This window comes from Bos javanicus, chromosome 14, assembly GCF_032452875.1.
Source record: "Bos javanicus breed banteng chromosome 14, ARS-OSU_banteng_1.0, whole genome shotgun sequence".
In the NCBI taxonomy this organism is placed as follows: domain Eukaryota; kingdom Metazoa; phylum Chordata; class Mammalia; order Artiodactyla; family Bovidae; genus Bos; species Bos javanicus.
The window spans coordinates 65,791,841-65,814,879 of NC_083881.1; the positions used below are offsets into that span (position 1 = coordinate 65,791,841).

General features: G+C 38.2%; 1 protein-coding gene across 3 annotated transcripts in view; it reads left to right on the forward strand.

The window, feature by feature from the left end:
* STK3 (serine/threonine kinase 3) overlaps window positions 1-23,039 on the forward strand; it is a 310,098-nt gene that overhangs the window by 194,093 nt on the left and 92,966 nt on the right. For all 3 annotated transcript variants that reach the window (XM_061439280.1, XM_061439281.1, XM_061439282.1), the window contains exon 9: window positions 17,566-17,758. In XM_061439280.1, coding sequence (XP_061295264.1) covers window positions 17,566-17,758 — 193 coding nt within the window. The remainder of the gene's footprint in view (window positions 1-17,565; window positions 17,759-23,039) is intronic.

A 23,039-nucleotide genomic window follows, 5' to 3' on the forward strand; every position in this document is an offset into this window, starting at 1 on the left:
AAGGATATCTTGGTCGTTTCTAACTTTTGGCATGAATAAAGTGGCTGTAAACATTTTGTGTGGATGGAAATTTTCAGATCAGTTGGGTAACATACCTAAGGACTGTAGTTGGTAGAATATCTAGGACTGTAATTGGCAGATCCCATGGTATGTTTAGCTTTGTAAAACACTGCTGTGTCCTCTAACAGTGTTACACCATTTTTTCATGTTCACCAGCAAATGAGAGTTTTGGTTCCTGAGCATGTCCACCAGCACTTAGTATTGTCAGGTTTTGTGGGGTGTTTTGTTTTTGGCATTTTAGACATTCTAGCAGATACTTCAGTCAACATTAGTTTGAGCAAACTCCATTGAGATAGTGAAAGACAGAGAAGCCTGGCCCACTGCAGTCCATGGGGTCACAAAGAGTCAGACCCAACCTAGCAACTGAACAACAACAACAAACCAAAGCCGTGGAGGAGTACCATGAAAGAGCCTCCCTTTCCAGAGGGATCAAAGGCTGAAATGACTCCTGAAGGATAAGGAGTTAATTAGGCAAATGAGGTGACCTAAGAAGTGGTCTCAGCAGAAGCAGCAGCCGATGTTTTTCTTTAAAGACTTTTTGAGCAATCCCACTCTTGCTTAAGGTTTAATCACCAGATGCAGAAAGTCTGTTGATTCCCTAACTGCCTGAGCTCTCTCCCTTGGGGTTAAAAAAATGCATATGCTGCTTCCTGCTACAGAAAGACTTGGATGACCCATGGACACCTCAAATTAAATAGGTTCTAAATGATCTCATCTTACCCAGAAAGTTGCCCTGTAAAGAGTACTTCAGCCACAGTATGATACAAGGTGGAAAGAGAACATGATGAAGGAAAGAAACAAAGGCTCTGACTATCAAGAAGTCTGGTTATGAATAACTTGTTGTTTTTCCTTTAGTTGTTTAATGGTCAGAATATTACTAAATTTTTATACTGAGAAGAAAGGCCCTAGAAGAAAGGGATAACGTGACTGACTGAAAAGGCCTGCATAGACATGATTCTCTAGGAAATTTTGAAGAATCGGCAAAAAAAACTCCTGGAACTATATAATAAGTGAATATAGTGAAGTCATGGATACAGGGGCAATGTAAAATATTCATTTGCTTTCTGTTTACCAGCAATAAGTAACTGGAATTTGGAAATTCTGAAAAATCCTTTTAACGAAAAAAGAAATACTTAAATCTGACAAAATATGTATAGAACCTGTGTGCACTGATTTAAAAAAGCAAAGTTCTAAAAAAAACTGAGAAACATTCCATGTTCACAGATTAAAAGACTCAAAATGTGGTTAAGATATCATTTCTTCTTAATGTATAGATTCAGTTCATCCACAATAAAAATTCTAGCAAGCTAACATGTAACTGCTGAACAAAATGATTCTAAAGATCACATGGAAAGGCAAAAGGCCTAGAACAGCCAACACAATAATGAATAAGAAAAAATAGTTTGAAGACTCCAATTTACAAACGTCTGTAAAAATAAAATAATCAAGACAGTGTGGTATTACAAAAAGAATAGACATGTATTATCAGTGATAAATCAATGAAACAGAATAGAGGGCTCAGACACAAACCCACACAAATATAGTCAGCTGACTTTGGAAAGGCCACAAAGGCAACTCAGTGGAGAAAGAATAATCTCTTAAAGGCGCTGGAGCAACTTGATGCCTATATGGAGGAAAAGAAAAAAGAGCCCAGACATATACCTCAAGGCTTTCACAAAAATTAACTTGAAATAGATCATAGACCTTAATACAACATGTAAAACCAGGGAATTCTGAAAGAGGTGGGAATACCAGACCACCTGACTCCTCTTGAGAAATCTGTATGCAGGTCAGGAAGCAACAGCTAGAACTGGACATGGAACAACAGACTGGTTCCAAACAGGAAAAGGAGTACGTCAAGGCTGTATATTGTTACCCTGCTTATTTAACTTAAATGCAGAGTACATCATGAGAAACGCTGGGCTGGAGGAAGCACAAGCCGGAATCAAGATTGCCGGGAGAAATATCAATAACCTCAGATATGCAGATGACACCACCCTTATGGCAGAAAGTGAAGAACTAAAGAGCCTCTTGGGGAAAGTGAAATAGGAGAGTGAAAAAGTTGGCTTAAAGCTTAACATTCAGAAAACTAAAATCATGGCATTCGGTCCCATCACTTCATGGCAAATAGATGGGGAAAGAGTGGAAACGGTGGCTGACTTTATTTTTTGGGGCTCCAAAATCACTGCACATGGTGATTGCAGCCATGAAATTAAAAGACGCTTACTCCTTGGAAGGAAAGTTATGACCAACCTAGACAGCATATTAAAAAGCAGGACATTACTTTGCCAACAAAGGTCTGTCCAGTCAAGGCTATGGTTTTTCCAGTAGTCATGTATGGATGTGAGAGTTGGACTGTGAAGAAAGCTGAGCGCCGAACAATTGATGCTTTTGAACTGTGGTGTTGGAGAAGACTCTTGAGAGTCCCTTGGACTGCAAGGAGATCTAACCAGTGCATCCTAAAGGAGATCAGTCCTGGGTGTTCATTGGAAGGACTGATGTTGAAACTGAAACTCCAGTACTTTGGCCACCTTATGCGAAGAGCTGACTCATTTGAAAAGACCCTGATGCTGGGACAGACTGAAGGCAGGAGGAGAAGGGGACGACAGAAGATGAGATGGTTGGATGGCATCACTGACTCAATGGACATGGGTTTGGGTGGACTCCGGGAGTTGGTGATGGACAGGGAGGCCTGGAGTGCTGTGGTTCATGGGGTCGCAAAGAGTTGGACACGACTGAGCGACTGAACTGAACTGAACTGAAAACCAGAAAACTTCTGGAAGAAATCATAGTATAAAATCTGTGTTACCTTTGGTTTGGTGTTGAGTTAAAATACCAAAACCAAGATCCTTGGGGAAAAAAAACAACAAAAAAACAAAAAACAACTGGTGATATTAAAACTAAAGCTACTGCACTGTGAAAGACACCATTAGGAAAATGGAGAGAGAGATAAGCCATAGTTTGAGAAAATATTTGCAAAGCACTACCTTATTTGATGGCATCACCGACTCGATGGACGTGAGTCTGAGTGAACTCCGGGAGTTGGTTATGGACAGGGAGGCCTGGCGTGCTGCGATTCATGGGGTCGCAAAGAGTCGGACACGACTGAGCGACTGAACTGAGCTGAACGTTATTTGAAAGGACTTGTGTCCAAAATACACGAGCTCCTTAAAAATCAACAATAAAAAAACAAGACAATTTAAACAACGGGGAAAAGTACTGAACAGACACCTTGTCAAAGATCATAAATGTCAAAAAAGCATGTGAAAAGATGCCTAAAACCTTTTGTCATCAGGAATTGCAAGTTACACCAACCATGAGTTGCCACTAAATACTTGTTAGAATGCCTAAAATGGAAAAAAAAAACCCTGACAATACTACGTGCTGGTGAACAAGCTTGGCACCAGAAACTCTCATTCATTGTTGGTGGAAAAGCATAAATGGTGTACCACTGTTAGAGAGTTTCTTACAAAGCTAAATATACCATAAGATCTACCAGTTGCAGTCCTAGGTATTTATCCAACTGATCTTGAAATTAAAGAGCTCCTGTGTGCTCCCGTGGTATCCTGCGTTGAGCTCTGTGCGAATGCTTAACTCACTGTATTTATATTTGTCTACTTTCTAATTTTCTCCACTAACCTGTGCATTTCTCAAAGACAAAGACTATATCTTAGCGTACTGCCTGGCACATAGTAAGTGCTTACAAATACTTCAGATTTATCAAGTCAATAAATATATGTGTACAGTTCTTTGCAATGGACTTTAACTGACTTTACCCCTTATTATTTAGCATAGTGCCCCAAGATTATCATCAACACCGAAAGTATCTACATTTAAAATAATCAGGTATGTCCTGGCACATGGAGTATTTCTGGAGCAGTGCATAAATCACACGTGTCATAAATATTTGTTTTGGGGGGAACTGCTTGTTTTTGTTACCCTGACTTGACGTTTCTCTGCCCCAGAATGTCATTTGTATCAGCAGTTTCAGTAATGTAAACTGCGTCCTAAAATTAATATTGGTATTTTGTTGTGATTCAGACAGTTTTCTTCTAAATTGTATGTTTTGGAAGCTGATTTCTTAAAGTCATTTTATAATGTTATCATTTCTGAGTTTATAAAAGATTTCTTTTGTTAAGTATTTATTAAAGTTTCTGATTATTGCTAAAAACTATCCTAATAGAGCAGAAAAGGAGTAGGAGAAAGAAAAGATGAGAAAAAGACATTATTTTCAAAGACAAATTAGCTCTAAGTTCTGTTTGTTCTAAGAACATAATGCAATTATAAATCTTTTTATATCAGTGTAATTTAGAATGCAATGACAAAGTGATATGAGTACTTGATATTTCCTATTGTATGTTTCTGTCAATTTTGTAGAGTCAGCAAGTTTCCTGAGCTCCTGCTATTTTATGCAAGTCGTTGGGGCGATTACTGCATGTAGATACGTAGATAGATTACTGAATGTATTAATGAATATAGATATGTCTTTTGAGAAACATAAATACTGCTTATATGAAAAATAACATGGCAGTGATGGTGCTGTTTTAAAATATGTCAGGTTTTTAAAAAATCAGTGGCCAATAGTCTTTCTGAAAAATACTGATAGTATGTTAGTAAATTTAATAACCTATTTTATAAACTTGTTTTATGTGTGTAAGTCACAAATTAATGGAATTTGTTCTAGCCTTTTGTCTTTGGTGCCCTCTTGTGGATTTTTAATAAACTGTTCGTAACAACAACAGTTTTTAAAGAAGTTCCTTTTATCTTAAAATGCTTGATTTTATAATCTTTATATTTTGTTCATCCTTTGACGTGCTTTTGGCTGTGGGAGAAAAGAGAGAAGTCATGGTTAGGGTTGCTTTACCTTTTAATTTACTCTGTGATATATCAGTATTGTGCACAGGGGATGTAAGATAATCTTGTGTTTGAAAGCTTTTAATGCAATGCCAGGAACTTGTACCGTCTTGCATCAGGGAGCCTCTGAAGTCCTGCCCACACGCCTTCTCACCATTTCTGCTTGTTGTGCTGATGAACAAGTCTTTTATGACTCTTGGAGATCCTGAAAGCTTTGATGTAACTTTAAAACATGCCCGTGAACATGCAAAAAGCTAGGATCCATGAAGGCAGACATTTCTGTTTGTTAAAGACAGATACGTCAAAGGCAGCAGCTGTATAAGCTCTTGTGCTGCTGCTTTTGCAGTGAAGTAGAAGGACCACCTACTTACAGCAGCGGGAAGCAAGTTTATTCTTTGTACAGATTTCCAGATACTGTTAAGTCTTAGCAATATTTAATGGGCGAATATCAATTTATGACTTTTTCCCCCAACCTGTCAGGCACTGAAGCAGTGTTTAAGGGCAGCGATTTGAAGGGAAATATTTCTGATGTTTTCTCAGTAGTTCTTAGCTCATTTGGGTTGAAGGTAGCACGGAACGAGACCAGAGTTAGCCAGATGCTCCTGCTGTGGGCTGTTGCACTTGTAACCTGGAAACAGTGGACACTGTAGATGTGCGGATAACAGAAGCGATGAATAAGTGCTAGCCTCTCCATGTTTGGAAGTGGAATGTAAAGGGAATGCGTGCCCTGTTCGGTCGCATCAGGAGTTTTAACGTGCCCTAGTGCAGAGCGCCTTTACTTTAATAGTACACAGGACTCTTCCATGGCATGAGGCATACAAGCAACTGCACAAGACTTCCCTTTGATTTTTGCCTTTTCTAAGTCAAGAATGATTAAAATCTATTTGGTGACGCAGGTTAGCATGTAAGCACAAGCTCTGGTTTAGTTCTGCATGGGGAGAAAAGTGAAAGATCCCTGCCACAGGTTTCCCCAATTTTATGCTCATTTCCTTGAAGCTGCACTGCATATGCCATGTTGATTTCTTATTTGACTCTTTGACCACAAATTAGTTATTAGATTTCAGTGCCTCTGTCATGTGCCGAAGTAGGAAATTCCATTGTCTTTTTTTTTTTTTTTGCTTATATATAACTGGCATTATCTATTTCATTATCTGTATTCATCTATTCGAATTAGAATCTTTTACAATTTTTTTCTTTAAAGTCAGTTTGGCCTTTTGGGTCCATAATGTTGTAGTTAATTTTTTTTTAATTGGAGTTTGGATGCTTTACACTGGTCTGTCAGTTTCTGCTGTACAACAGAGTAAATCAGCCATACATTTACACATATGCCCTCTTTTTTGGATTTCTTTCCCATGTGGGTTACCACAAAGCACCAAATTGAGTTTCTGTGCTATACAATAGGTTTCATTAGTTATATTTTTTATACATAGTATTGCATATATGTCAATCCCAGTCTCCCAATTCATCCCACCCTTTTGCCCCCTTGGTATCCATATGTTTGTTCTCTATGTCTGGGTCTCTGTTTCTGCTTTGCAAATTTTCTAGATTCCACATATATATGTTAATATATGATATTTGTTTTTCTTTTTCTGACATTATACTCTGTATATGGAGAAGGCAATGGCAACCCACTCCAGTACTCTCGCCTGGAAAATCCCATGGACAGAGGAGCCTGGTGGGGTGCAGTCCATGGGGTCGATAAGAGTCAGACATGACTGAGCGACTTCACTTTCACTTTTCCTTTCATGCATTGGAGAAGGAAATGGCAACCTACTCCAGTGTTCTTGCCTGGAGAATCCCAGGGACGGGGGAGCCTGGTGGGCTGCCGTCTAAGAGGTCGCACAGAGTCGGACACGACTGAAGCGACTCAGCAGTAGCAGCAGCAGCATAGTCTGTATAACAGTCTCAAGAGCCATCCACACCTCTGCACATGACACAGTTTCGTTCCTTTTTATGTCTGAGTAATACTCCATTGTATACATGGACCACATCTTTTGTACCCATTCCACTGTTGATGGACATTTAGGTTGCTTCCATGTCCTGGCTATTGTGAATATTGCTGCAGTGAACATTGGGGTGTATGTGTCTTTTTGAATTACAGTTTCCTCTGAGTATATACTCAGTAGTGGGATTGCTGGGTCACATGCTAGTTATATTTTTAGTTGTCTAAGGAACCACCATCTGTAGTGACTATATCAATTTAGATTCCCTTTTCTCCATACCCCTTTCCAGCATTTGTTTGTAGACTTTTTGATGGTGGCCATTGTGACTGGTGTGAAGTGATACCTCATTGTAGTTTTGATTTACATTTCTCTATTAATTAGTGATGTTGAGCATTTTTTCATGTTTGTTGGCCATCTGTATGTTGTCTTTGGAGAAATATCTATTTAGGTCTTCTGCCTGTTTTCTGATTGGGTTGTTTTGTTTCGTTTTGTTTTTCATTGAGCTGCATGAGCTGTTTGTATATTTTAGAGATTAATTCTTTGTTGCTTCACTTGAAAATATTTTCTCCCATTCTGAGGGCTGTCTTTTTGTCTTGTGTATGGTTTCCTTTGCTGTGCAGAAGCTTTTATTTTAAATTGGTCCCATTTGTTTATTTTTACTTTCATTACTCGAGGAGGTAGGTCAAAAAAGATCTTGTGGCAATTTATGTCAGAGAATATTTGCCTGTGTTTTCCTCTAAGAGTTTTATAGTATCTGGCCTAACATTTAGGTCTTTACACTATTTTGAGTTTATTTTTGTGTGTGGTTTTAGGGAGTGTTTCATTCTTTTGTGTGTAGCTGTCCAGTTTTCCCAGCACTACTTATTCAAAAGACTGTCTTTTCTCCATTGTATATTCTTGTCTCCTTTATCATTGATTAGGTGACCGTAGGTGTGTGGCTTTATCTCTGGGCTTTCTGTCGTGTCCACTGATCTGTTTTTGTGCCAGTACCATACTGTCTTGATGATTGAAGCTTTGTATAATCTGAAGTCAGGGAACCTGATTCCTCCAACTTTGTCTTTCTTTCTCAAGAAAGCTATGGCTAGTCAGGTCTTTAGTGTTTCCATACAAATTGTAGAATATTTTGTTCTATTTTACAATTTTTACATAGAATGTAAAAAATTCTATGAAAAATGCCATAGGTAATTTGATAGGGATTGCACTGAATCTGTAGATTGCTTTGGGTAGCATAGTCATTTTCACAATATTGAGTCTTCCAATCCAAGAACATGGTATATCTATCCATCTGTTTGTGTCTACTTTAATTTCATCACATTCATTTTTTTTTTCCTGAAAAATAATCCTTCTCATGCTGTAGTAGTATGCAAACTCAATGCGACCCCATGGACTGCAGCCCACCAGGTTCCTCGTCCTTCAGGATGAGGGATTCTTCAGGCAAGAAAACGGGAGTGGGTTGCTGTGCCCTCTTCTAGGGGATCTTCCTGATCCAGGGATCGAACCTGCATCTCCTGCATTGCAGGCAGATTCTTCACTGCTGAGCCACTAGGGAAGTCCTGAATACTCAACAGGAGTATCTAAATGAATCAGTGCCACTGGGATAAGTTCTGTAACGATAACATAATGGTATAGAATTGTATAGGTAATAAAGAATTTAATATCATTTCAAGGAGAAAAATAAAATAATTAGAACATTGCAAAGTAAAAAGACACCCATTTATCTAAGAATAGTCTTATTCATGTTAGAAATGACAAATGCTTTCTAAAATGTTTGTGTTAATATCCTTTAAATCAGATAGTAGCTGAATATTTAGAAAATTTTTTAAGGTGGAAGATATTGCAAATGTAAAGACACCTAGTGCAGTGGCTCTGATTATTTCTCAGGCCGTTATTGCATAAATCTGTCTCAGCAGTGGAGTAGGATTTCCTAATAATGTTTTCAAATATTTGTATTCCATGTGGATTTTATGATTCATAACCTGGATTATCGTCAGTGCTCTGTTTTGCATTCCTGGCACATGATGACCGCTGATTGAAAATGCTATTGTATTCCTTACTGGAATTGGCGGCTCTCTACAGTGGGGAAGCATCTGCTCTGCAGACCTTTTTCTATAAAGTATCAACATGTTTTCCTTCTGCTTTTCTCTTGTAAGAAATAACAGAGTATGTATAAATGAAGTGTAACTTTGGAAAAACATTATAAATAGCTCTTTTATTATGAAAATGTTAAAAGAATCAAATGAAATTTTAATAGCCATATGAAAGATCAGGAATAATTTGAGTTAATGATTTAGAAAAGTAAAAAGTGTTAACTGAAACGTTCTCAACACCATCACCAAATTATTAGTATTTGAGTTTTCTAATTTCATAAGAAAACAGCTCCTCACCCCTTCTGTGCTTTATTGCTCACTGTTTGGATGCCACCCTCTCGTTAGTGACCTGATTGCTCATTTTTTTTTCTTTTACTGTCAGTTTGTAAATTGGTTTAGCATCCTTTAGCAAAGTGACTATGTAAGTGCAAGTAATACGCAGGAAAGGCTATCCCTTCCAAACTTGATTCAGTGTTTTTATAATTTTATAGGTTATCTAAGCCAGTTATGTGAATCCAGAGACGCAAGCTTCATTACCTCAGCATAGATTCAATTCCGATACAGAATATAGAAAGATTTCAAAGTATTATTTCACATCAACCAGATGTTATGTTTCTTATTAAATTTAATGGTCACAGTACTGAATCTTACAAGAATGAGAGATAAATGACTCACACATATAAAAATAGATTTAGCTTAGTATTTTGGGAATTAACTGGTTGCAACCACAGTAAAATAAGATATTAAACTAGCAGTAGATTTTTTTTAAGGACTGGTAGAAAATCAACTTTTTTCTTCCTTCCTTAGTGGAATCTACTGAAAAGAGTAAATCTCAACCTTTTTTGTTAACTTTTTGACCAAAGTGCAAATTAGTTTGGGCTTCCCCGGTGGCACTAGTGGTAAAGAACCTGTCTGCAAGGCAGGAGACATGAGAGATCGGGATTTGATCCCTGGGTCAGGAATATCCCCTGGAGGAGGGCATGGCAACCCACTTCAGTATTCTTGCCTGGAAAATGCTATGGACAGAGGAGCCTGGCAGGCTACAGTCCTTGGGGTCGCAAAGAGTCGGGCACGGCTGAAGTGACTTAGCACATGCAAATTAGTTTACTTATGCGTATATCAGTTTCTTCATCTCTTAACTTAGCAAAATGAAACATGCTATAGCTGACCTATAATAGAAATTAACCTAGAGTCGAGAAATGTTGTAAATAAATTGAAACCTTATAAAATTGGAAGTTAGCCATTGGGCTTTAGAATCAAACAACCTGGTTAGAATCCTTGCTTCTCCACTTATTGGTTATATGATCCTGGACAAATGATTAAACCATTTGAACTTCAGTTTCATCAGTTACACAATGGGGACAGCAGTGTCTCACAGTATTAATAAGAGGATTAAATAGGAATGACCCACAAAAAGTCCTTAGTAGAGTGCTTTTAACTCATTGATGATACCTATTCAATAAATAATTGACTGAATAATTCTAATTCACAGTATTTTTCCTCCTAGTTTCTTTATAGCCATTCTGTGTTTTAAATAACTAGTTGATTTAAATAAAATTCTGTGGTAGAACCTAGTATATAACATTCTGTGCTTTAGCACTACCTCATAAATAGGGCTTTAATGTTAATATAATGGATTTTGTAATGAGAACAAGACTTTGTAATGGGTACCAGATATATAATTGTTAACAAGATCTGATTACTTCCCTTATAGATTTTATAGTCCAATAGATTTGGACAAGTCAGATACACCTACAATTACAGTATTGTGTAGTAGGTATATGATCAGTGTAGATAAGCACAAAAGCTGATATAACAACACAAAAATATGGCACCTGTTTCAGACTTGGGGTATCTAAACTGAGAATGGATGTCTAAGTGTAGTTCTGTTGTAAAAACAAGTTTTAATATGAAGCATGCCTTTATGTACATATATTAAATATTGTGTGTATATATATATATGTGTGTGTGTGTGTATATATATGCTGCAGTCCATGGGGTCACAAAGAATCAGACATGACTGGGCAACTGAACAACAACAACATTAAGTATTATAGTCTTCTCATCCTTTAAGAACTTAATTTAAAGGCAGTATCCTCTGTGAGGCTTTCTTCATTTGATAAGAGGTAGAGTGAAGGGCCCTGCTTTTTTTATTCCTGTTATTTGCCAACACAGCATTTAACAAATTGCCTTGTAATTTATTTTTCATATGTCAGGCAATTTCTCTTAGACCTCAAACTTCTTAAAAAAAACAAAAGTGGAGCAAAACTGTTTCTTATTCTTTGTATCTCCAATGCCTAGTCCATTCCTTGACATATTATGAATTTACAATAAATGCTTGTTAAATGAATTAATAAGTAATTATATTAATTACTTCATTTATTAAATAAATTTGTATGAAGTCCCTACTGTATACCAGGTGTTCTAAGCATTGGGAGTTCATCTGTGAAAAAGAAGGCTTCCTTGCCTTCATCAAACTTAGATTCTAATGGTAGAAAAGCCAGGTACAGGCGATGAAAAATATAGAAGGGTAAAAGATTGATGGGGACTTCGATTTTGGATTGGTGGTCAGAAAATGCCTCACTAAAGAGGTAACATCTAGCATATAAATGGAGACCTGAGTTAAGAAGAAAATAAAACTGCCTTAAAGAAGAGCATTCCAGGCTAAGAGATCAGCCAGTTTAAAAGGCTGAAGAGGAACATGCTTCAAATGCTCAAGAAACAGCACCGGAGGCCAGGCTGGCTGGAGCTTGGTGAGTGAGAAGGAATGTGATAGGAGATGGGATTGGCAGGTGTTCCTGGGCCAGATCACATTTGGCCAAGATAAGGATTTTGGGCTTTTTGGTAACTGTGACGGGAGGCCAAATGCGGGGTTGGTGAGTCAGAGAGTAACATAATGTAATTTGTGTTTTGAAAGGATCAGTCTGCCTGTTATATGGGAGACTAATGGGAACAAATAGGGCAAAAAGTGAAAACTGCTAGGAGGTGGTTGTAATAATCTGAGAGACGACAGTGGCTTTGACTAGGATGGAACAAGTGATTTGTATGGGGCCCTTTGAGCAAAAGATCTGGTGACGTAAGCTGCGAAAAGTGTAAACTTGCACCTCTACCTTAAACATTCAAGTAGATCAAAATTTAAAATGTAAATAAGGTACACGTACTTGGTGGAATAATGGATTAAGACATGAAGGAACTAGTTTCTTAGTCCCAGTTCTGCTTTTAAATAGGTGTGTGACCTTGGGGAAGTCCCTTACTTTCCATGGGCCTTGGTTTTTTTATGTATAAAATAAGGGGTTGAATTATTAAAGCTTCATGATTTTATAGTTCTGTGAAAAAGTAAATATACAATGAATACTTACACTTCATGGGGTACTGAATGGAGTACTTTAGTAGATTCAGAGATAGTTATGATAAGGCTTTCTTGTCCATAGGTATTATATTTATAAAAGATTTTACAGAACAGTTACAGTATGAGATCATAAATTTAAATGCCGAAGTGCAACCTGTAAGGCAGGTTATAAATTCTCAAAGTTTGAAAAAGGGAATAATTAATAAAGACTGAATTAGCCATGAAGGTAATGCTATGCTGTTCTAAGTCACTTCAGTCATGTCCGACTCTGTGTGACCCCATAGACGGTAGCCTACCAGGCTCCCCTGTCCCTGGGATTCTCCAGGCAAGAACACTGGAGTGGGTTGCCATTTCCTTCTCCACATGAAGGTAATAGGATTTAATTAAAATGAATTAGCGAGGAAAGACCATCCTGGGTAGTGAAGAAGACACAAACAAAGATGAAGTCTTAATGAGCATAGCATGATATGGGTTTATGGCTGCTAGAGACTCAGTTGAGGTCAGCCTGACTCTATTGCATGATACATGAACAATGGGAAAATAGGTTGACTGTGTTAAACAAGATAACAAGGACATTAAAGTCTAGGCAGCTTTGTTTAGCTTTCAGTGCAGGTAAGAACTGGGAGCCATTATTTAGCAGATTCTTTAGCAGAAGAATATTATATAATACAAGTAGTTTTCAAGAAACATTGGTGCAGTATGTATACTTTAAAGGTGAAACTACCTTATTCCTAGTAGCATGGAAGCATTTGGCATATCTTTTCTCATTTAATCATCATAACACCAATGAAAGAAACCCAAGTTCAGAGAGTTTACATAGCTTTACTAAAAGGTCTTAAGACAGCTTCCCGGTGGTTCAGTGGGTAAAGAATCCACCTATGATACGGGAGACCCACATTCGATCCCTGAATCGGGAACACCCTCCAGAGAAGGAAATGGCAGTTCACCCCAGTTCTTGCTTGGGAAATCCCATGGACAGAAGAGCCTTGTTGGCTACGGTCCATGGGGTCACAAGAGTCGGACTCGTCTGAGTGACCAAATCACCAAGCAAAGGTCTTAAGTCTAGTAAGTGATTTGCACTAGGATTTGAACTAACATCTCTCTGATTCTAGAAGGTTGGGGTGCTCTTCCTTCAGTTACCCAGACATGAGTTGAGGAATATACTCAGGAGCAGTGGGAATGGAAGAGACGGAACCAAGAAAATTTTTTTGAAGAACTTGTTAACTGTTGGTATATAGGAAATGAAAAAGAGTAAAGCCATGAAGACATTGAAATTTTGCTCTCAGATAGCTAATGAAGATACCTGTGCTTTGCAGTGGTTGTTTTTGGGGCTGGAGGCAGACTAGAAGGGCCATGGAGATGGATGAAATGATCTCATTTGAGATTGTTGAGTTTTAAACATCATTAAGCTTGTAAGTAGTAAATAAAGTCAGGAAGATTTTCAGAATTTGTGAGTCCTCAACACGTAAGATAGTTGAAGGCATAAGAATGAAGAAGTCTTCTAAAGGAAGAGAAGCTCATGAAAGACGAGCAAAGGACTTGAGATATAATGCTGAGTTTATACTGTAGGTTTAGGAAGAGGAGGGCTGTCAAACTGCTGAGAACAAAGTGGATGTTCCTGTTCTCCAGTATTTCCATTTCAACTTTCTGTCAGAACTTAGGTTTTGTTTGTTTGTTTTTACTTAAAGTGAAGTAGATATAAATGAATCTCAGTACAAGATCAAGTTTTTCCAAATAGCACATTGCTTGGTTTCTCAAACAGAATTTGTTAGTTTAGTTTTTTGGCCCTATTCCAGTTTATCTTTTGGTGAACATTCTAAAGAGCATTTTTGGTTCATACTTATGTCACTGACTTGATTCTTCTGTGTATTTCATTTAAAAGCCAATGGCTGGGATATGACAACAAAAATACATGCAACAAAAGAAAAAGATAAATTGGACTTCATCAAAATAAAAGCTTTTGTGTGTCACAGAAACTGCCAAGAGAGTAAAAAGACAGCCTATAGAATGGAGAAAAATAATTGCAAATCATATATCTGATAAGGGATTAATAACCCAACCTAAAAAGAACTTATTTGGCTTAACAATAAAAACAGCCTATAACACTAAATGAGCAAAGGACTTGAATACAGATTTATCCAAAGAAGATATACAGATGGCCAATAAGCTCATGAAAAGATGCTAAACATCACTAGTTTTTAGGAAAATGTAAATCAAACCACAATGAGATACCACATATCCATTAGGATGTCTATTAGCAAAAGGGAGGGGGTCGGGGAACAAGTGTTGGGGAGAATGTGGAGAAGTTGCAACCCTGTACACTCTTGGAGTATAAAATGGTGCAGCCAATGCAGAAAGCATATAATTTGTACTTCCAAGTGCTCTCAAAAGAATTGAGAGCAGGGACTCAAATACAGATCCCCCTTAACATTTGATGAGGTTACATCTTAAGTAACTCACTAGTTGAAGCTATGATTAAGTCAAAAATGCATTTAATATACCTAACCTATCAAAAAGCCTAGCTTAGTTTGCATTCCCACCAACAGTGTAAGAGGGTTCCCTTTTCTCCACACCCTCTCCAGCATTTATTGCTTGTAGACTTTTGGATCGCAGCCATTCTGACTGGTGTGAAATGGTACCTCATAGTGGTTTTGATTTGCATTTCTCTGATAATGAGTGATGTTGAGCATCTTTTCATGTGTTTGTTAGCCATCTGTATGTCTTCTTTGGAGAAATGTCTATTTAGTTCTTTGGCCCATTTTTTGATTGGGTCGTTTATTTTTCTGGAGTTGAGCTGTAGGAGTTGCTTGTGTATTTTTGAGATTAGTTGTTTGTCAGTTGCTTCATTTGCTATTATTTTCTCCCATTCTGAAGGCTGCCTTTTCACCTTGCTAATAGTTTCCTTTGATGTGCTGAAGCTTTTAAGTTTAATTAGGTCCCGTTTGTTTATTTTTGCTTTTATTTCCAATATTCTGGGAGGTGGGTCATAGAGGATCCTGCTGTGATGTATGTCAGAGAGTGTTTTGCCTATGTTCTCCTCTAGGAGTTTTATAGTTTCTGGTCTTACATTTAGATCTTTAATCCATTTTGAGTTTATTTTTGTGTATGGTGTTAGAAAGTGTTCTAGTTTCATTCTTTTACAAGTGGTTGACCAGATTTCCCAGCACCACTTGTTAAAGCTGTTGGTGGGAATGCAAACTAGTACAGCCACTATAGAGAACAGTGTGGAGATTCCTTAAAAAACTGGAAATAGAACTGCCTTATGATCCAGCAATCCCACTGCTGGGCACACACATTGAGGAAACCAGAAGGGAAAGAGACATGTGTACCCCAGTGTTCATCACAGCACTGTTTATAATAGCCAGGACATGGAAGCAATGTAGATGTCCATCAGCAGATGAATGGATAAGAAAGCTATGGTACATATACACAATGGAGTATTACTCAGCCATTAAAAAGAATACATTTGAATCAGTTCTAATGAGGTGGATGAAACTGGAGCCTATTATACAGAGTGAAGTAAGCCAGAAAGAAAAACACCAATACAGTATACTAACTCATATATATGGAATTTAGAAAGATGGTAACAATAACCCTGTGTACGAGACAGCAAAAGAGACACTGATGTATAGAACAGTCTTATGGACTCTGTTGGAGAGGGAGAGGGTGGGAAGATTTGGGAGAATGGCATTGAAACATGTATAATATCATGTATGAAACGAGTTGCCAGTCCAGGTTCGATGCACGATACTGGATGCTTGGGGCTGGTGCACTGGGACGACCCAGAGGGATTGTATGGGGAGGGAGGAGGGAGGAGGGTTCAGGATGGGGAACACAGGTATACCTGTGGCAGATTCATTTCGATATTTGGCAAAACTAATACAATTTTGTAAAGTTTAAAAATAATAAAATTAAAAAAATAAATAAAAACTAAAAAAAAAAAAAAAAGCCTAGCTTAGCCTAGCCTACCTTAAATGTGCTCAGAGCACTTAGATTGGCCTGCAATTTGGCAAAATCATCTAACACAAAGTCTGTTTTATAATAAAGTATGGAATCCCACACAATTTGTTGAATGCTGTGCTGAACCATAGCATTCTGTGAAACACAGAATGGTTTTATAGGTACAGAAGGTTGTAAAAGTTGGGTTCTTTACATCCCCGATCACGTGACTGGCTGCTGCTGTCACAGAGCTTCATGAGAGTAGCTCCTACCAAATGTTGCTAAGGCTGGGAAAAGTTTAAAATTCAAAGTACTGTTAATACTGAATGTGTTTCTCTTTTATACTGTTGTAGCATTGAAAAATACAAGTTGAACCATCAGAAATCAAGGACCATGTATCTATAGATACTTATATACCAGTATTCAGAGCATTATTCATAATAACCAAGAGGTGTAAACACCTTAATGTCCATTAACAAGTGAATGGATAAACAGAAGGTGGTGGTGATGGTGGTGGGGTGTGTGTGTTTGCACACACACGGTGAAAAACCATTCAGTCTTAAAAAGGAATGAAATTCTGACATCTGGGACAATTTGGATGAACTTTGAAAACATTTTTCTAAATGAAATAAGCCAGACACGAAAACATGATTCTACCTATATAAGGTGCCTAGAATAGGTGAATTCATTGTGACAGAAAATAGAACAGAGATTCCATACTTTCTATGAGAAAGTAGAATAGGATTGGGAGAAGGGAGGAATGAGGAGTTAGTTTTTAATGGGTACAGAATTTCTGTTTGAGATAATGAAACATTTTTGGAATAGGGTGTTGATGGTTGGATGATAACTGTAAATGTTCCTAATGCCATAGAATTGTGCCCTGAAAAATGATTAAGATAGTAGATTTTAGGTAATGTATATTTATAATAATTTTTTAAAAGCTAATGGCTTTGTACAAAGTTATAAACATTATTAAGGCTGTTATAATAGTGCCAACACATTCTGTCTTTAATGTGCTCTCTTTTATTTATTTTGTTATATATTCTTTGTTGATTATCTACCTTATCTATCTTAATCCTACTTTAAGAACAACTGGCCACCTTCAGTTTCATCAAACAATTTCTATTGCTTGAGTTTTAATACCTAAAGCCTTCCTTTGAATTCTTTAGGTTATGTTGGATCTTTGGCGCTTAGGATAACACTGTATGTATGTCCTTACATGAAAATTAGTAGTAATAGAATTTTTTTATTATTAAAAATATGATAATGCTCGTTTCTAAGATATCCATCTGTGTTAGAAAAGCCTGCCTTCATTGCTGTGCTCTGTCTGCAGGATGAGGATGAGCTGGACTCCCACACCATGGTGAAGACGAGCTCGGAAAGCGTGGGCACCATGAGGGCCACAAGCACGATGAGTGAAGGGGCCCAGACCATGATCGAGCACAACAGCACCATGTTAGAGTCTGACTTGGGGACCATGGTTATAAACAGCGAGGATGAGGAAGAAGAAGATGGAACTATGAAAAGTATGTGGCTTTTTCCCCCACTGAATATTAATCTTCTGTTTTGAGAGTATGCTTCTATAGAAACCAGGATAGTTCTGTGTTACTTGTTACAGCCAGTTATGGAAAATTTTGTTTCTTGACTTTATTTAACAGTCTGGATGCTTAGGGCTGGTGCACTGGGACGACCCAGAGGGATGGTATGGGGAGGGAGGAGGGAGGAGGGTTCGGGATGGGGAACACGTGTATACCTGTGGCGGATTCATTTTGATATTTGGCAAAACTAATACAATTATGTAAAGTTTAAAAATAAAATAAAATTAGAAAAAAAAATAAAAAGAAATGATAGAAATGAACGTACAGAACAGAGAGAGACTCACAGACTTAGCAGATGAACTTATGGTTGCCAGAGGGGAAGGGATAGCTAGAGAGTTTAGGAAGGTGTACACACTGCTACACTCAAAATGGATAACCAGCAAGGACCTGCTGTATAGCACAGGGAACTCTGCTCAGTGTTATGTGGCAGCCTGCGTGAGAGGGGCGTTTGGAGGAGAATGGATACATGTGAATGTATGGCCGAGTCCCTTCGCTGTTCACCCAAAACTACCACAACATTATTAATTTGCTATACCCCCGATACAAAATAAAAGGCTTAAAGTTTTGGTGGGGGGGAAACAGTGAAAGGAGTATGGCACAAGTAAGTTTCAGAATTTCTTTTAGTGCAGCAGAAAGCCACTCCTCTTTAACTGAGGGTTTATGGAACTTTCTATTGACGGATACTAATCCAAAATTTAATTTGTAAAGTATTTTTGAGATAGAACGATAGAGATAAAAAAATTCCTCACATTTGCTTTTCCGATTAAAAAAGTAAACCTAAAATTCCATCCCAAATAATACAATATAATACTATTTCATGTTGTCCAAATTATCAGTGAAGCTGCAGTAACACAGGGGAACAGCTGAGGGAAGACATAAGGGCTAAGGTGGGAAAAGAAGAAACACTGGAAAGATGACTCAAGGGACGAGCATACTCAGGCAGAACATTCAGCTCGGTGCATACTTACTACTGCTCGTCACGTGAGAGGCACAGTGCCGGGGGCGCTGCGGGGCTGAAAGGACAGTTAAAGCTTTCTCTCTGATCTCCTTTGCTTACAGTGATGAAGACAGAGATACGTTCACAGGCTAACATTTCTCTTTGTATAAACATGGCTCTTTAAGATTGCAGTGAACAATGTAGGACATTGTGATTTCTCCGTTACAGACAAAAGCAGATTAATTACCTCTTGATGCCTACTGACCTTTTTCTTCCCCCACTACCCTAGTCATATGTGCTCAGTGTCAGAGTCTAAGCACAGGCTGGTTTTTATTACATAGGACTTCTTCCCAAGGGCACAAAAGCAGCAATATATGACTTCTTGCACTGTAGAGCCTATAAAGTTATAGTCAACTGATTTGCTGATGTAAAATGGATATAGGTAGGAATTTCCTCTCCAACATTTTTGTTTCTTTTTGCCGCTCCCCTCCCGCCCCATCCCCCTCAACACACACATCCCATGAGGAGGCTGCTTGATAAGCTCATAGCTTCGAGTCATTTGGCTCACTGCCATTGCTTTCTTCACATTCCTTAGTAAACATACCCATTATGGTTGTATACTTTGAAAGGGAGGGTTGTGAAGCACAAGATGAAAACACATTGCCAGATATTGATAGTTAATCCTGGGTGGGAAGGGGTGTGATTTTTTTCTTTTTTTTTAATCTTTCATGCTGATGGGTTTCCTGAGCCTTTGCCCTGGAAAGCAGTCTAACACTTACATTCCTAGCTGAGCATATTACTAGAATAGGGCTTCTGCATGCTTAACATGCTAACAGACTATACTGGACGGTCTCGTGGCCTCCAAAACCAGCTTCTGTTAGGGTACATGTCATACGCCCTGTAGATTGAAAAGACAGATAAGGTCATTTACAGCACGCTTCCCATCAGCAGGTACCATCGGTTTTCCACAGCTTATAAAATTCTTCTAAGTCAGGTTTTCTGATTCTTAACAGACCAGTAAGATCATCGACTGCTTCGTTCCATCTTCAGAGGGCTACCGAGCTCCTTATGACACTACATAAACAACTTTTCCCATGTAGTCCATACAGTTAAACATCATCATTTAAACAGTAGTTAAAAAATGAGTATATATGGAATCGAACTCACATTAGATTATTCTGTTTCAAGGAAGAGATATGTTATAATGATTTATCAGACCTCATGCTTTAAAATAACAGATTTCCACATGTTTTGTGTAATGACTTTTAGCTTTGACAACCACAGTAAACATTCAGATTATGTCATAATTTTATATCCTAAGCATGATTTTTTTCGGTCACAGAAGTTTTATTGAAAACTCATTTTTAAATGGAGCAGATAGTGGTTTATGTAGTTGCTTTATATGCTTGAGCAAGTTTTAAATCTCATGAGCCAACTTTCCTTGTATTTTAAGTTTCCACAATTTAGACATCATGCTATAATATGAGATTTCCATGTACCCAAAAATTGAACCAAATGATGTTAGTGTAATCCCTGGTTTTGTCATAGTGTAATGCAGCAGTAGTATAGAATGTAAAGAAGTTACTGAGGCAGAACTTACTTTCCGTGAAACTACATAATTAGTTTTAGTTTTGTTTTTCCTCATGATGTTAATCTTTTTTAAAATGTCTTATATTAGTTGGTATGAGCTCTTAGGTTATGTTAAAAGTTAATGAAAGCCCCACTTGGTAATGTGTCTTTAGCATTTTTGTTCCCTAAAAAGATTATATATCTATATATTCCCTAAAATATGAAAGCGTTATATAGTTTTCAGTTTTCTAAAATATCTACAATGTTATATGCTGAAAATTCTGGTTTCCATCACCTTTACCATTGGAGCTTCAAAAGAGTTGCCCAGTTTAATATTCTTGACAGTTTAAATTATGTCTGCATACTTTTTATACCTGTATCCATGAAGCTAGAAATTATAGGCCTGTTTTCCTTACTTCTTAAAAGTGTGATGACTTAACTCTAGGAAGCAAAGTTGTTAAAAGATCTTTTGAGGGAAATGGAGAAAATGACAGTAAATATTTAAAATTTAATTTTTTTTTTAAACGGGCGTAGACCTGGAGAGCACGTCCAGAGAACTCCGTGCTTGCTTCCAGCAGTGCCAGCGTTACTCTGACCGTCCCGCCCCTGCTCTGCATCTTCCCGTTCCCGCTTCCCTGGGCTCTTGTTACTCACGGGATGTCGAGGCTTCAGCTCGGTAACCCAGGTCTTTCAGAATCTGGCATCAGCCAATATTTGCCAATAGATTTCTGCTGCCGTACATATTATCTTTTATCCAGACTAGTCTATGCCAGTTGGAATTATGAGGTTGACAGTAAGTATAAGCAGATTGGTTGTCATTGAGGGAATCAACATTTAGGATTTTTTTTTTATCTGGAGGAAATAGATTAGGATCAGGTCAGGAATCCGTTGTCATTAAATTGATAAACTAGTAGAGGTTATTTCTTTGTGGGTAACTCTAGAAGAGCAAAACTGTTGCAGCAAAGAAAGAGTGGGGGCCCTTTAGCTTGTTCAGATCTGCTGTGTTCCTACAGTGGAAATTTCTGACCTCCCAGAGCTGGGGCTGGATTGGCATATAAGAAATCGAATGGCAAGGTGATGTAATGATCAGGGAACACTCAGCTGATTCGATACCTCCTGACTGGGAGTATGATCAGTAATGTGTTGAGATAACTTGCAGGTGAGACAATTGTATTCCACTGTTTGTGAAGTTTGATGTCTTTTTTTGAGAAAATGAGGGAAGTACCATGTAAGCAAGATGAAGTTAATTTTTATTTTATTTTATTCATTTTTTATTTTCAGAAAAGAGAATAGAAGGTAGATTTCTCAGGCTATAGCTGGCAACCCACTCCAATATTCTTGCCTGGAAAATTCCATAGACAGAGGAGCCTAACAGGCTACATACAGTCCATGGAGTCACAAAGAGTCGGACACGACTGAGTGACTTCACTTTCACAGCTATCATTAATTGCAGGTCTAGTATGGACTGAGCATTGTGCTTGGAACTTTACATACATTATCTCATTAACTTCTCACAAGGACTTTGTAAATAACATCACTATCATTTGCCACTAAGGAAACTGCGACTTGGGAACATGAAGTGACTTGTCCAAGATTTCATAGCAGATGAGTGGTAGACCCAATATATAGACCCAGGTTTGACCCCCAGATCACATTGCTGTGGACCAGTGAACCTGACATCCCCTTGGGCAGGCTGTCTGGAATATTTGTGAGTCCTTTAGAAAAGGAGACTTGAATTGTTGTAAGTCAGCATAGGTTAGTGGGAACAAATCATATCAGAATAATTTGATTTCCTTTCTTGACAACATTGCTAAACCTCTAGATCAGAGAAACTGCTAGATTTGGATATTGTGTTTTATCATTTGAGGAAAGTATTTTACAGTGGTTTTGATGATACCCTTGTAGACACGATGTAGTATGACCAAGCTGATGCTTTTATTATGAGGGTTGAGGAATTATACACATATAGGCTTGTGTCAGTCAGTATTTTTTGGAGGACAGAAACTGTGCATTTTAAACACAAAAAGATTTAAGTCAGAGTTTTGGATATTAACAAAATCAGCAGAGAGGTTGGAAGAGAGGACTGTGTAGGCTGGGCCTCCAAGAATGACTCCCACACACCCACAAAAGTGACCATTATGGAACTACTACTATTACTACAGTCAGGAAGCTAGTGAATTCAGAGGCTGCCATTGGCACTGTTGAATTCACTAATACAGATTGAAATCAAATCCCTGTTGCTATTCAGGGATTAGAAAGCTACCACTTTGACTGCGGCCACCTTTTTAGTACCTGTGAGGCTGACGGCTGGAGCTGGAATGCTGCTGTAAAAAATCCCATGTCTGCATAGCTGTGCTGCTGGAAGGAAGTGGCTGCCATAGCAGGCCCCTGTTCTCTGCCTCAATTCTTGCTTTCCCAGTCGTGAGAGAGTACACTTACCCAGGACCCTAGGTGCAGGGTGTTACAGGAAATGTAGTGTTTAGCTTTCCAGCCTGTACAATAAGAAGGCTCACCAGAGGCAGTGGCAGTGGTTGCTCAGTTTCAGCCAACTGCTGGCTTCCCTGGTAGCTTAGACAGTGAAGAATTTGCCTGCAGTGCTGGAGACCTGAGTTTGATTCCTCAGTCGGGAAGATCCCCTGGAGGAGGGAATGGCAACCCAATCCAGTATTCTTGTCTGGAGAATCCCCATGGACAGAGGAGCCT